Genomic DNA, 15,877 nt, shown 5'->3' with positions numbered 1-15,877 from the left:
TTTGCTTTAGGGCGCGCTTGCTCGCCAGACAGACAGAGAGAGACAGAGAGAGATAGAAAACAAGAAATCACCCTCCGGGGGGATAGCCACGCCACAGTCCCTTCTCCTCTAATCTCCTCTCAGAATCTTGGGCACGCCCGCACACACATCCGGCGTGAGTTTAAGCCACTGGGTCCTGGATTCGAACCGCAGTCGACTTCATGGGAGTCCAGCGACATAGCCATTACGCCAACTACTGGTCCCATCCATGGCATGGTTCTTGACAGTCCTGGGCCAGCCTATGAACCCCAGTTGGCCATATGGGATGTAGCTCCCTCCACTTGGTATTTAACCACCACGCTGCGAGTCAGCTGTTGTTGTTGTTTTTTCTAAACCTATTCATTCACTTTAAATTATTATTAAGATATGCTTAATAGTGTGTTTTCTCTTCAAATGGTTCTCAGAAATAAAGTTTAGTGAAATATCCTACAAAAATGAGAACTTAAAAGAGTTCAGTAGCCAGATCAGTCTGTGTACTGTTGCACAGGAGAGCTGCCTTCTGGTACATCCTAATGTATAGAAACACAACTAAAGGCTCTGAGAATTTCAACTTTGTTTGGAGAAATACCTATTAACAATGTGAGGAAAGAGTATTCCATAGAGCATTTGTAAAAATTAGCCTTAAATATTATGGAAACCATTTTTATCGCTGAAACTGTTACCAAATACTGTCGTACAAACGCCGTGGTGAAAACTTGGTCCTGAGTTGTCCATTCCCAAAAGTCATGCTGGCTGTGGTCCAGCTCTGTGGGACTGCAGGTTAGGGATGGAGTTCTCAGTAATACTGCACTTAGTTGAGTCTGGGTGAGCTCCAGGTTCTGTAATTGGCCGTTACTTCCTCTACACCCTTTCCCTAGACAGTTTTATTCTTTCCCATGGTTTTCGTCGCCAGCTCTATTCTAATCGACAGCTCCAGCTGAGATTTCTTTTCTGAGGTCAAACTTGGATATAGAGTTGGCAACTTGTCATCTCCGTTTGGATATTCTAGAAGTGCCCCAAACTCACTGGGTCTCCTACTGAATAAATTCTGTCTTCTGTGCTTCTTCCTCTCACCAGCGCTTCCTCTTTTTCTCCCTAACTTCATTGAGACTGCCTTTCACTCATTGCTGAGACCAGAAACCTGGAATTGTCCTACTCTCTTTTTCTCCATCCTTTCCATCTTCATTTTCTCTTATTTGCCAGGGGATAGATTTTGACTTTATAATTTAGTATCTCTAGATTCTTCCCTCTGTTTTCCCTTCTGTCAACTTCTAAGTTCAGGCTCTCAGATTTACTGCTTGGAGAGCACAAGAATGCCCTGACTAATCCTCTCCTAACTTAGACTGCTAAGTTCAGTTTCATACTGTACCACTAGTGAGTTCTTTAAGCCCAACCTTATTCATGCTGATTCCTTGCTTAAGATTTTAAGTGGTTTCTTGTTGCCTTCAACTAGGTTCCAGAACTCCCGATTGTTGAGCAAAGCCCATCACATTATTTCTTTTAGTTATTTCTTGATACTCATGCTTCCCAATTTGCGACATCCATCTTAGATTTAGAGATTGGGAAGCATAAGTATCAAAAAATAGCTAACAGAAATACCGGGACCAGCAGTTAATGTAATGGCTATGTCACTGGACTCCCACGTACGCCCACGGTTCAAGTCTTGGACCCAGTGGCTTAAATTCATGCCGGATGTGTGTGCATGCATGCCCAAGATCCCAAGAGGAGAATGGGGGAGTAGGGCATGGCCATCCCCCCTGGGGTTGATTTCTCGCTTTCTGTCCCTCTGTCTCTCTCTGTCTTTCTGGTGAGCGCACGCGCCCTATAGCAAAAACCGCTCCAAAAAAAAAGAAAAAAAATACATACCAAACTATCTACAGGTCCCACTAGTACCGTAATCCCCCTGCCTTCTCCTCAGAGGATATATTTCAAGACCCCATAATGGATGCCTAAAAGTGTGGATAGTACTGGATCCTCTCTATGTTTTGTTTTATTCTCATTTGTATTTTTTTTTCCCCCATCATCAAGCAAGATGGCTACTAAGTTACTGAAAAAAGGAATGTTTCACCACAGGGACAGAGCAAGATAGAATGGAGATTTCATTAGGCAACTCAGAACAGCATGCAGTTTGAAACTTGTGAATGATTTATTTCTGGAATTTTGCACTTAACATTTTAAGACTAGTTAACTGCAGCTAACTGAAAGTGCAGAAAGCAAAACCGCGGATAAAAGGGGACTGTTGTACACCGTCTAATCCTTTCGTGGTGCCTCTCTAGGTGGGATCATCTTCTCTTTCTGGCTCACCTAGTTTCACTTCTGCCAAGGCCTTCTCTGACTTGCTCAGTCTTACGCGTTCTCTTAAAAACCTGTGCATCCCCCTTCTTATTTGAAATGTACTTTCAGAATTTTAGACAAAATTTGCTTTAATTAGATGTATATTGCCTCAGCAGTTGATCCTCATTAGCACCCACCTTTCATAATTTCAGCCAAAGAACAAGCTGATAATACTGGGTTGTCGGAAAACTCATGATATATTTTGTCCGTGTTTTTCTATGCAAAAATGTACCATGACCTTTCTGACGAGCCAATAAAATATTTTGATTTGAAGTTTATAACACTGGTAATTAAGTGTAATTGAAAAATCTAACAACTTCAGTAAAGTCTCTTGAAAAAGTAAGAATATTCAGGTTATCTCCCATCCCACCATGTTGCTGGTTTATTGCCTCCAACCCCCTTTTTAGAGCCTCGTTTCTTTTAAAAACTTACAGCATGTCATAACCTTGGACTAAACTGAAGCTATTTATCAGTATTCCAGATTCAAAAATTACTGAACAACTTTTCAAATGATAAGTTTTTGTTTTGTGGTGGATGTAAGCAAATGGAGTTTTTAGTTTCATCACTAATTTACTTATTTTACTAAGAAAAATAATTCGTTGCAGTATTTATAAATTAGACACAGATATATATCAGCCCCATGCAGGGCTTAAAGTCTATTACAGGTTGAACAGATGAATATTGCTTACAACTAGAAATAATAAAATCTTTTAAGATTTCGTTGTAGCATGCATGATTCTTAGGCTTCAGCTTACTCTGTTCCATTAGTTGTTTCTTATCAGCATTTCATTCATTTTTTGTTTATTCAATATATATTTATTGAGTATTGTAGTATGCTCAGCACTCTGAGGGCATAAGGGAAACTGCTGTGAGCACAATCAGACCCCCAGATCTTACAATGCAGTTGGAGTGACAGTATTCAAGGCATCAGACAAATGGATTTAGATTACAATTCTGATCATTCTTACTGAGCTATATAGTGCATTTTAGGTTTATAAAATTGGTATTTAATTTTGTGTAAAGATCAAGGATAACAGAGATTGGATGGAAGAGTAGGTATAAACTAGGTTAAGATTATCTGGAGCCCAAACTGTGTCAGGCATGGGCCACATGGCAGAAGTAATACAATATGTTTCTTTTTTTTTGGAGAGATTTTTGCTACAGGGCACATGCACTCACTAGAGAGACAGAAAGCGAGAAATCTCCCCCAAAGGGGAATGGCCATGCTAAAATCCCTTCTCCTCCATTCTCCTCTTGGGATCTTGGGCACGCACGCACACGTGCCCGGCTTGAGTTTAAGCCACCGGGTCTGGGACTTGAACCACAGCCGACTACGTGGGAGTTCAGTGACAGTCATTATACCAGTTGCTGGTCTCAGTATAATATGTTTCTACCGAACAAAAGTCTATGGTGAAGTGGAGGGAGTAGAGAAAAGACTGGACCAGGAAGTATCTGCACAACTAGAACAGGAAATGAATAGACTGGCTCTTGTAAGTTTTGTTAAAAATAGAGAAGTAAGACATTTGTGAGACAGAGAAATGTTTTATTACCTGTAGATGATAACATATATAGTATTCTCAAACTGATCTGAGGTGTATTTCACATTGGGTAAATCCTCTCTACAAGCTAAATGATATAAAGTGACCGAATATATAAAAAAAAGACATTAAAAATAAGTAAATAAAGTAAATAAAATAAACATTTTATCTTTTGAGCATTTATTTTAAGAGTCACTAAAGTAAGGAGGATCTAGGTTGTATTTACATTTCAAGGCCTTCATCTGGCTACACTGGAGTGAATCTCTAGGCTTTCCTGAGTCTCAGTAGCAAGGAATAATACTGTAATAATACTGATCGTTGGATGGACTGTAGAGATGAGGATGAGTAGGTGGATTTGAGAAATTTGAGGAAAGGATTTGGGGGAAGACCAGGAGGCAGAAAGGGAAGTGTTAAGTAAGACTCCTTTGTACTTGGCCTTATTCACTGAGATCAGAATACTAGAAGAGAGCAAGATTTGAAACTCAACTAAATGAACTCTTGGGCTATTGAATTTGAGAAATCTTTGACAAATTTATATATTTACTCTGTACATAGTGATAATAACGTAGACATATTTTAAAATATGAAGTGCAATCCCTGTTTTTTAGATTATAATCTCACTGGGAAAAAAAGATATAGATACAGAAAATATTTTATATATTTACTCTGTACATAGTGATAATAACGTAGACATATTTTAAAATATGAAGTGCAATCCCTGTTTTTTAGATTAAAATCTCACTGGGAAAAAAAAGGTATAGATACGGAAAATATTTAAATAACATAGGAATTAAAGGCTTCATTTATTAAATAATATGTAAAATCTAAAATGCAGCCTCTCACACAGTATCATTTCCATTTAATATTTAAATTATTTAAAATAAGGTATTTAACATTTCAGCTTTGAGTCTATAAAAATATTAACACATAAAACTTCTCCAAAAAAATCTTAAAAATTTAACATAATCATTAGTAGCTAGTAATGAAATTAATTTATTAATTAAAACAAAGAAAGTACACATAAAAGATATATATTAAAGACAAGACATAAAAGTCTATAGAAAGAACTAATGAACATAAATATTCATTAGTTTATAACATATGGTTTTGTTAAAGTGTATATTTATTTACTTATAATTTTTGAAGGGGAGCTATAGGGTGCATGTGCTTGCTAGAGACAGAGAGGGAAAGTGAGAAAGTGCCCTGCCCAATGGGCATTGCTACACTGTGGGGGATGGCTACCCTTCATTTCATTCTCCTCCATTCTCCTCTAGAGATTTTGGACACACATGCACATGCACTCCATGTGTTTTTCAAGCTGCTGGGTCTGGGACCTAAAACACATAGTCAGCCATGTAGGATCCAGCCGCCTTTACCTCCATGTCATCTGCTGGACCAAGGTGTTTATTGATGTTAGTTATTACTTAGAAAGGGGATCCCAGAGAGCCATGCCATTATTTGTTATACGCAGGAAGCTATTCAGCCATTCTCTGACACAGTCCTCTATAAAAAGAGGCTCATGCATGGTATAAACAGATTGTGTAATGGGTTCTGAAAGGACATTCATGGGCAAGGGATTTGAAGAGCAGACACAATTTGTACAGGCAAAGTTAAAGCAAGAGAACTTTCTGAGTGGAGGGTCAGATGACTCAGGAATTAAGTATAGACAAGGTGAACACCCGGAAGGATTACTTAGCAAATAGTGTAGCAAGTGTAGGTCAATATTATGAAGTCTTTAAAGCCTAGAAAACCTGTGCTTTTGAAAGAAGACTGTTAACTGTTTCCCAGTGATTTGAGAATATTTTTTGTCAATTTTTCTGCAGGCTCCCGACTACGCCAGGAAGATTTTCCACCTCGCATTGTTGAACACCCTTCCGACCTAATTGTCTCAAAAGGAGAACCTGCAACTTTGAACTGTAAGGCTGAAGGCCGCCCTACACCCACTATTGAATGGTACAAAGGAGGAGAGAGAGTGGAGACAGATAAAGATGACCCTCGCTCACACCGAATGTTGCTGCCAAGTGGATCTTTATTTTTCTTACGTATAGTACATGGACGAAAAAGTAGGCCTGATGAAGGGGTCTATGTCTGTGTAGCAAGGAATTACCTCGGAGAGGCCGTGAGCCACAACGCATCGCTGGAGGTAGCTAGTAAGTAAAACGGGCTCTCTGTGCTTGGCTGGGGCGGTGGCAGAGTGGGATCGTTTGTCTTGGTCACAGCGATAAAAGTTGAGCTGGTATCATACACTTTCCATCAGGACAAGTTCTGAGGTTTATGTGTAAATACGATCTACTATTAGAATTTTCTCTATTTCTCCTCCTGGCTGGTTTTTAAAGCTAAATGGAAATTTACATAGGGTTGTTGAGCTTTCTGACATTCTTTTTGTCTTCCTTGTTGCTCTTAAGTACGTTGAATATAAGAATGTGTAAATAGAATAATGGGATATTTTTAATTTGTCTTCATTAACAGAACTACTTCCAACTGCTAGTGTAAGAATAGTGTAGGATGCTAAGCTGTTTCGAATCTTTAGAAACATGATGCTTCTATTACAATGATTTCCAGAAAAGTATTTGTGTGTGTGTCTTTATCATTATCTTGGCTACTGTGGTGTACCTTGGGAGAAAAACAGGTGTATGTAATCCTCAAGTAGATGATGTTTAGATTTCTTTAGACAAATACCAAATGCAGCTCATTTAAAATTACCCTGAGATGGATTTATTGAGTAATCATTAAATTGTTATATCTAGAACCTGGATGTGTATTGTACTTGAGTAAGAATTGGACTTCTCTTATTTTCCACCCACATTCAAAAGGTAGCCAAAAACTTGCATTCCCTTCAAAGAATCTTGCTATATGTTTATGACCGAAATTGAGAGTTGCATAGGGATTGAGAGACAAATTAAAGTTAGATCTAATTCACTTTAACTATATATTATTATATGTGAAACTATATCACTATGTGTATGGTATGATGTTTATTTAACATGATTGATATTTTAATATAATTTATGTCCAAGCTTTTAATTACATAATTAATTTTCATAGGCTCCAACATTGTCTCTAATTATTCATCTCAAATTGAAAATATGTAGAACCATAAATAATTATAAAATTAACGATATATAAAGGGATTTAGAGACAGATGACTCCAACTCAATTATATTATTAATGATGAGTCACACCAGATAATTTAAATAATTTGATCATCCTCCCAGAGCCATGTAATACGTAAGTTGAGAAGGAATGTCAAAGATTGAGCATAAAATATAATTAGATAGAATAAAATATTAAAGAAACCATTATAACTATGTCAGAACTAACATCACTTGAAACTTGAGTTTATGTTTCTCTATTCACAATTAATTGATAATAAGTTTGTTGTCATTCTGTTATTGCCTTGATTCTTAGTAAAGATTTTAGAAGAAAACCAGGGGACAGTAGGTGGCATGGTGCATAAGGCCTTGGACTCCAACATGCCTGGCTGCAGTTTAAGTCTTAGGTCTGGTGGCTTGAAAATCATGCTGGGTGTGGTGTGCTTTCATCCCAAAATCCCAAAAGGAGAGAAGAGAGGGGATTGCAGTGTGGCCATCCCACATCGGGGGGTGATTTCTTACTTTCCCTCTCACTGTCTCTCTGGTGAGCACACACACCCTGTGGCAAAAAACCTAAAAAAGGAAGAAGTAAACAAGTGGGGTCTACAAAAGCTATAACCACAAAGAAACAAAGAAGGCTATTTTGACTTTTTTTTTTTTTGAGAGGTTTTTGCTATAGGGCGTGTGCACTTGCTAGAAAGACAGAGAGAGACAGAGAGACAGAAAGCGAGAAATCCCCCCCTGGGAGGAGGGCCACGCCGTAATCCCTTCTCCTCTCAGGATCTTGGGCACACACGCACATGTACCCGGCTTGAGTTTAAGCCACCGGGTCAGGGACTCGAACCACGGTTGACTACATGGGAGTCCAGCGACATGGCCATTACGCTAACTGCTGGTCCCTTGCTGTTTATTTTTTATGCTCAACCCAAATGTAGTCCAAGTAAAAGAAGTTAAAATGTGTTTAACCAGTTTTTAAAAGAATGTATATATTTTGGTGAAGTCATCTTTCAAAGTTATTTTATTAGTAACTTTTGACACATTTACATTAAAGAATAATTATCCCCTATAGATAAAAAAATTAGGTTAGCATGTGAAAACAAATTTAGAAAATCAAGAAAAGTGATATAGATAGCCTGAGCTAACTCGTATTCATGGGAGCAAAAAATCTGAAGACCAGAGATAAAAAACAGAATTATTGCTTTCTGGAATTATAATTCCTTATAAATGAAATGGGTACCAAAAGAAGTATGAAACATCATTGGGTGTGTCTGCATTATTCCCCACTCTATTGCATTCTTATCTTTCAAAATTAAAAGAACAAAACAAAACAAAGCAAAAAAAAAAAAAAACTGCTTATAGAATTAAAAAGAAAGTCTAAATGCTTACCTTCTGGATCTTCTTTTTCAAAACACTGCTAGTTTTACCTGATGATCAAGATTCCTTTAATGCACTGGGATTTAGAAAGCTGTCTTTTCTAATCTGGCTTTTGTGGAGACATTTTAAAGATACTGTTAGTTTCCAGTTAAAGTCTTTCTAGGCTAGACATTCCATTACCTTGAGAGGCCATTATGGGAAAAGCTCTCCCATCTTAACAAATACACAATCAAGGAATTGAAACCAGACATAAGATCATTATATCACTTTTACTAGCAAAATATTCAAATATAGAGCCCCTTAGTGTATAATTCCCAAATTTAGCACAATGCTCATCATTGTATTTTCAAAATGTTTTCAAGATATTCAGAAGATAACAAATAATTTAATTTACTGGAAAAATTAAGTATTTAAAAATACTTCAAGGTTATAATCAGTAGTAATTCCTATACTTGTATGGGAAATGTGCATCTATGTTATATATTTATTAAATATAGTTTGCTATTAATAAGGGCAATCTGATTATACAGATCTTATTAGTGAATCTGGTACCCTGAAAAAAGTTTGAGTAGCCTTTTACTTGAGTAAATTTTCTAATTTAATTGCAATGATTGAAAGGATGTTTTTGTTTGGATACACTGCATGATTTAGACACATTTATTTGTGAGAAATATGAAGTACTCTGCAGTTATAAAGGGGTTTATATGTTTTAATAGTTTGGAAACTATTAGTTTTGTAAATTCATGCTTCACTGCACTATGCATGGATATGTAGTCATTTAATTCACTGTATTTCAGTCGTTTATTTTGCACAATGGATACTGCTCACTGACTGACCGTTTTTTAAGAAGTTTGTGTCCTAAAGTCCAAAGCAGCCTTTTATATATTACAAAAATAAAAAGGCTGGAGGTGAGGGGGAAGCATGGGCCATATTTGTTATAAAGTAAACCTATAAAGTACTGTTATTGTTTAGGTTTTATTTGTGTCTGGATGGTATTACTCTCTCTCTCTTTTTTTTTTTTTTAATGTTTTTTTTAGTTTAGATTCCAGAAGTTCAGTAAGTATTCCTATTCACCCCAAGGCTCAGACACAGGAAGACAAAGATTGCATCTAATTTCTTACTGAAGTTTTAGCCCAAACTAATAGCATTAGCAAAAGTGTCTTGAGGCTACACAGGTTTCACAGCATGGTTGTTGGTAATGCTTTTAAAAACATTTATCTGTGTTTTATTTGCCTTTAAACCAAGTTTTACAGCTGTAACAACAACTGGCCTTCTTGGTTCCTAACAATTGTCAATTTCTCAAACATTGAAAAAAAATTATTTGAAATTCCATTTAAAACCTTTTTGGGGGAGTATAAAAATAATATTCTTGTCAGTTGTGCATTGAATATTAATTGAAATAGAAATAATGTGCTGGAAGGATTGTACCTATCGATTATGAGCCCCTCTTCCTCCTCTGTTACATTTCATTTCTAACTAGAGGAGTGCTGGCCATCCCTGGTGCTGATCCTTGCCGTATGGTAAAACTCATGCTCCTTGTTCTAGAAGTCCGAGTTTTCTTACATAGTTATGAAGTCTGAAAGTAAAGATACTAAGAAATCTATAGTAATTTCTAATTTTAAACTTTTCAATGGGAAAATTGTCAAGTTCCTTTTTTGTAAATGAGAAGAATTTTTTCATCATAAGTATATTTTTAAAAATTATTTTTGTTAATTTTTTTTCCCTGTAGAGCATGAGAGAGAGAGAGAGAGAGAAATCACCCCCTATGGGGGGAGAGTCATTTTGCAATCCATTCTCTTTCATTCTTACCTTGGGATATTTGGGCACATGCGTACACATACCTGGTGTGTTTTTCAAAATACCAAGTCCAGGATTTGATTTGTGAAGTTGACTATGTGAAATCCAACCACCTTAACCTCTGTGCCACCTGCTGGGCCCCAAAGTTTATATTTCAATTACTTTTTTTTTTTTTTTTTTGCAAACTGAGAATGACATATCTTGATAGGGCCATTAAATTATATAGCTTAGAAGACATTGCTGTTTCTACGACAGGAAAACTCTTTTTTTTTTTTTTTTTTCTCTTTTTCCATTTCAAACCCAAATTTTTAAGAAGGTCTTTCAAGCAATATTTCTTGATTGCTTTGGATTTGACTCTATGAAATGTTTAGAAAAATATTTTGTGAGACTATTTTTCTATACTCAACAGTTACTAAATTTAGAACTTTTTTGTTATGCCTGGGACACATTGATGGTGCAGTTCTTGACACAACTTATATTTAATAAGTAATTTGATCTTGGATAATTGCATTGAGTTTTAAGGAAAATTAATTTGAACCTTGACCCACAAGCTCTCCATTGTTGAACAAACCCTCTACATCATCTGCTAAGCAGTGTGCAGTCGGCATCTGGCTATTTGTTCCCATTGGAGCTATTTTCTCCTGAGGAAGAGAAATTCCCTTCAGACTAGGGGAACATCTGCTGACTATCTTAGCAGCAAAACCATAGGACTCTCCTCCCTGAAAATAAAAATCACTGTGTTAATCAGTCAAAGATTAAATCTTAGTAGATTTTATTAACTGGGGTGCTTTTCAGTGGACATCACTCTGAGATAAAATGTTAGTATTTTGATGAAGTATTTTCCCACTGCTTTCAATATATTGTGATCTTTTGTCATTATTATTACATGATGTGTTTTAAAGTAATCAAGAATTTAAATTGTCTAATTTTCTCAGTTCAGTAAAATGAGAACTGACCGTGTATACTAAATACCCAACATGTTTGCTGAGGTATAATATTGATCATCAGAAAAGTTGTGACTTTTTCTATGTTTTTCTATGCAAAAACACGTCATGACATTTCTGAGGGCCAATAGAATGTACTTCTGAAATCTGGTCCATGCAAGAAGGAAGGATTATCATAGTGTTGAAATGATTCAAATGAGATGAGTAGAAATAGAATATGCCATTACATTATAAAATATTGAGGGTGCATGTGTGTGTGTGATCAGGACAAATTCAGAGAGGGAAGATTTATTTGTATCACACAGCAGATCAATCATGGAGTGCATACTGGAACTCAGTTTCCTCAGTTTGTGCTTGGAATAGATGAAAATTCCCAAGTTTTGTAACGTCAGCTCCAAGGCTTAGGACTAACTGTTTGATGGTCTTTGGTCAGGAAAACCATAGGTAAATATATGTGCTTGCACACACATACATATATACTGCTCCCCGATAGAATTTTATCTTTAAGCTAGCTTTGCACTGCACCATTGTAATGTCCTTTATTTTCTCTATTTACCTTGTTTTGTCTTTTAAACAAGTTTCATTTTCAAATACTTTGACCAGATTATAAAAGATTTTTGAATGTTTTCTCTTCTTTTCCTTTTTGATATTGAAAAGAAAGTCATTTTATTTAACAATTTAAGACTTTTTTCAGTTTCTTGTATACTTACATTCTTTTTTTAAAAAGAATTATTTATTTAATTTAATTTATTTATTATTATTTTTTTAATTTGACCAGAAAGACACAGAGACAGAAAAAGAAAGAGAGAGAGAAAGTGAGAAAGCAAGCCCCCAGGTCCAGGACTCAAACTGTGCTTGGCTATGTGAGAATTCAGTGCCTTCATGACCATGCAACCTACTGGCCCCAGATTCTTATATTCTAAAATGCACTGGCTCTTTGAGCCAAAATTTATTCATGATTAAGTGAAATAATAAGTATAAAGTACATAACACAGTGACAATTCATCATTTTAGTTGTTGCTCTTGTTTCTACTATTAAAAAAACTACCTTATGGTTAGAGGCTAAAAAAATTGATGGATTATTTCTACAAAACCTCCTATTCGAAGGGATCTGGACACTTTTTATTTCATTTGTTATTCCCTTTTACAACAATATTTTTAGATCTTTATTGGGCTTATAATTATTTTGTCATCTTAGATGACTTACCAATAAAATCAGAGAATTAGGAAAAAATAATAAAATTTCAGTGATTTAAGTCCAGCAGATGACTTAACACATACAAACATCATGTTTAAATTGTGCCAAAAGTCAAGTATAGAAACATTATCTCTTTGAGTAAATATAATATGAAATCTGTATTTGTTGGGAAAAGTGAGAATAACATTCTGCAGATATTTTCTTAAGAAAAGACAGTTGTGGCACCAGCAGATAGTGTAATGGTTATGTTGCTGACTCCCACGTGACTGACAGGCTTTGAGTCCCGAACCCATAGACTTGAAACTCAGGCCAGGCATGTGTGCATGTGCACCCAAAATCCTGAGAGAAGAATGGAGGAGAAGGGATTGTGGTATGGCCAGGGAGAGGATTTTTCGCTTTCTGTGTCTCTGTCTCTGGCAAGCACACATACCCTAAAGCAAAAATCTTTCTCTAAAAAAAGAGAAAAGAAAAAAGACAGTTATGATTTTGTTGAAAGCATGTAAAAATGTTCTTAAATAGTTTAGGGAGTGGGACAAGCAGATAGCATAGTGGCTTTGTCGCTGGACTCCCATGTCGTTGACTGTGGTTCGAGTCCTGAACCCGATGGCTTAAACTCATGCCAGGCGCGTGTGCATGCATGTCCAAGAACCCGAGAGGAGAATGGAGGAGAAGGAATTGTGGCGTGGCCATCTGGGTGATTTCTCACTTTCTGTCTCTCTGTCTCTGTCTTTCTGGTGAGCTCATGCACCCTATAGCAAAAAAACAAAAAACAAACAAACAAACAAACAAAAAACCAAAAGTTTTGGAATCTGCCTTCTGAAGAGTAGTTACTATGAAATATAAAAGCAGACACATATTGCTGTGATTAAAATGCACCTTCCTCAAATTCATGTGTTAAAATTTGGGTTGTGGATGAGTTATTAACAGAGTAATAACTTAATCGGACTATGCAGTTAAGGTGTGTAGCCTTTCAAGGTGCTTAGGATTAATAAAGATTACCAGGGTGGAGTGCTCATGACTGAGTACTGGTGGGCTTATAAGGAGAGTGAGATCAGAGCAGAGACGTCGACACACAGACACACACACTCTTGTCTTCTCTGTTTGCTGTCTTGCACGGCAGGAGTCCACAGAAGGTCCCCACTAGCAGAGACCCTCATGAAATGTGACTCCTTGATCTTGAACCTCCAAACCATGAGCTAAATAAACCTCTGTTCTTTTTAACTATCCCAGTCATTGGTACTCAGTTGTTACAATAGAAAATGGATAAAACACCCATTTTCCATAATCCATGTAAGCGGTATCGGTGGCAGTGAGCACAAAGAAGGTCTGCATTTCAGACAGTACTTTCGCTGGAAAAGGATGAGTTTTCTGACCATTGTAGGTGTGAGAGGAGATGGATGTGTCAGAGACTGTAACACTTATTATGTAATAAATAGCCTTCATTTAATATTCACTCTTAAAACTACTCTTAAGCAATTAGATTATGGGCTGAGATACAAGGGGACTTCAAAAGGCAGGTAGAAAAATGGAATTAAAGTATGAATCTGTTTTGGTGCCAAATATTTCAAAATCTACATAGGTTTTTTTATAGTATGCATTTTATGAATGCTTTGAATATCCCTTATATATTTTCCCTGATTTATTGACTTGCACAAATTTTATTGTTTCTCTTCATCTCACATGTATATCAATCTATAGCAAGTCTCTAGAAAGATCTTACAGTGGGAAGGTAATTAATAAATTTACAGAGGTAATTTTTGAGTAACTTCTAAAAATTATACTTTATTTTTTGATTACCGAAGTAATTTGTGCGTGGATTGGCAGATGTCATGGAGGTTAGGACAGCTGGGTCCCACATGGCCAACTTTGCAGTTTGTTTCTTAAATCTGGTGGCTTGAAAATCATGCTGTGTGCGTGTACATGTGTGCTCTCCATCCTGAGAGGAAGATGGAAGAGAAGGTATTGCAAGGTGTCATTGCCCCTGAGGGGTGGTTTCTTACTTTCCCTCTCTCTGTCTCTGTTTCTCTCTGGTGAGTGTATACCCACTATAGCAAAACTAAAAACTTTTTTAAAAGTAGAAGTAATATGTACTCATTATAGGACAGTGTGTGTGTTAGTGTGTGTGTTTCGTTTTTTAAAGAATTATTTTTTTATTTATTTAATTATTGTTATTATTGCTATTATTTAACTTGACCTGCAAGAGACAAAGAGAGAGATGGAGAGTGAGAAAGCAAGCTGCCATGTCTGAGATTTGAACTGTGGACGGCCATGTGGGAGTCCAGAGCCTTAACCATCATGCTACCAGCCGCCTTCACATGATGTGTTGTTGACAGAGTCTCAGTGTGTCTCAATCGTCTGCCTCAGCCTTCCACATATGGGACAGCAGGCATAAGCTGCTTTGCTTGGCTTTTTAGGATGAGCCTGGAATGGAACCAGGCCTCCCTGTGGCCTCAGCCTACCAAACAGCAGCATCTAGCATGCCCTCCTGAAGCTGTGCCACTTTTAGAGTGCTTTAAGTATTGATAAATACTCTTGAACGCCCAGGACCCAGAGGTAACTACTATTGAAATTTTGGTAGATATCTTTCTAGTTTTCCCCCCACCTCTGTACTGTGCACAGAATGATCTTATAAGCAGATATTCTCTATGGAAAGCTGTTTACTATTCAGTCTTTTCTTAGGTGGCCCAAACCAGCATTGACTATGTTGGAATGTATAGTCAGCTATGACTAAATGAAATGTATTAGTTTCAGAGTCGCTGTCTGTGGAACTACTAGATACACTGTCTTGGAACAGGTTCAATCCAGTAATTTTGGGGTTAAAGGTTACATATTCCATTACCAGTCTCCTGAGGTACTCCTTTTATTTTCCCCAAAAGTAGATAATATTCATACATACTGAAAAGTAGTAAGATGATTATTTCAACACCAGTTCATACTTAGATATAAAGTCCCTAGAGGCTTCCAGAAAATCAATTCAGTATTTGGTTATTTATGGGAAATTCTTGGCAGTGTCTCCTTGTATCAACAGTACTGTCTTTAAAAACTAATAAAATAAAAAGATGAATATGAGTATCTCTCATATCTTTTCATCATACCACTCCTCTTTTTAATATTCTTAATTTTAAAATTTGTTATAGGGCATGTGAACTCATGAGAGAGAGAAAGAGATAGATAGATAGATAGATAGATAGATAGATAGATAGATAATAGATAGATAGATAGATAGATAGATAGATAGATAGATAGATAGATAGATAGATAACGTGAGAAAGCAAGCCACTAGGTTCAGAATTCGAAGCATGGTCGGCAATGTGGAAGTCCAACACTTTAATCCCGATGTCTACTGCTGGCCCCATGTATACTTATTTTAAAACTTTGGTTTCATAGACAAGTTTATTTAATATGAACATACTTGACCCTTCTTACTATAGTTAATTTTAATGAACATAATGTAAATGAAGCTGTCATTACTTATCAATGTAAACTTTTAAATTCACACTTGCTTTACTATAAATTTGTCAGTTTAAAATTAAAGCACCGTTGGATATCCTTTTTTTTTTTTTTTTTTTTTTTTAGGATTTT

General features: G+C 36.4%; 1 protein-coding gene across 8 annotated transcripts in view; it reads left to right on the top strand.

The window, feature by feature from the left end:
* The window catches only part of ROBO1 (roundabout guidance receptor 1), a 1,280,027-nt gene that overhangs the window by 892,132 nt on the left and 372,018 nt on the right, over positions 1–15,877 (top strand). For all 8 annotated transcript variants that reach the window (XM_006162599.3, XM_006162600.3, XM_006162604.3 and 5 more), the window contains one exon: positions 5,714–6,040. In XM_006162599.3, the coding sequence (XP_006162661.1) occupies positions 5,714–6,040 (327 nt within the window). The remainder of the gene's footprint in view (positions 1–5,713; positions 6,041–15,877) is intronic.

The sequence above is a fragment of the Tupaia chinensis genome, unplaced genomic scaffold (genome assembly GCF_000334495.1).
Source record: "Tupaia chinensis unplaced genomic scaffold, TupChi_1.0 Scaffold140301_1, whole genome shotgun sequence".
NCBI classification, from domain to species: Eukaryota; Metazoa; Chordata; class Mammalia; order Scandentia; family Tupaiidae; genus Tupaia; species Tupaia belangeri.
The sequence above is the reverse complement of the archived record's forward strand: the minus strand, read 5'-3'. Positions and strand labels throughout refer to the sequence as shown.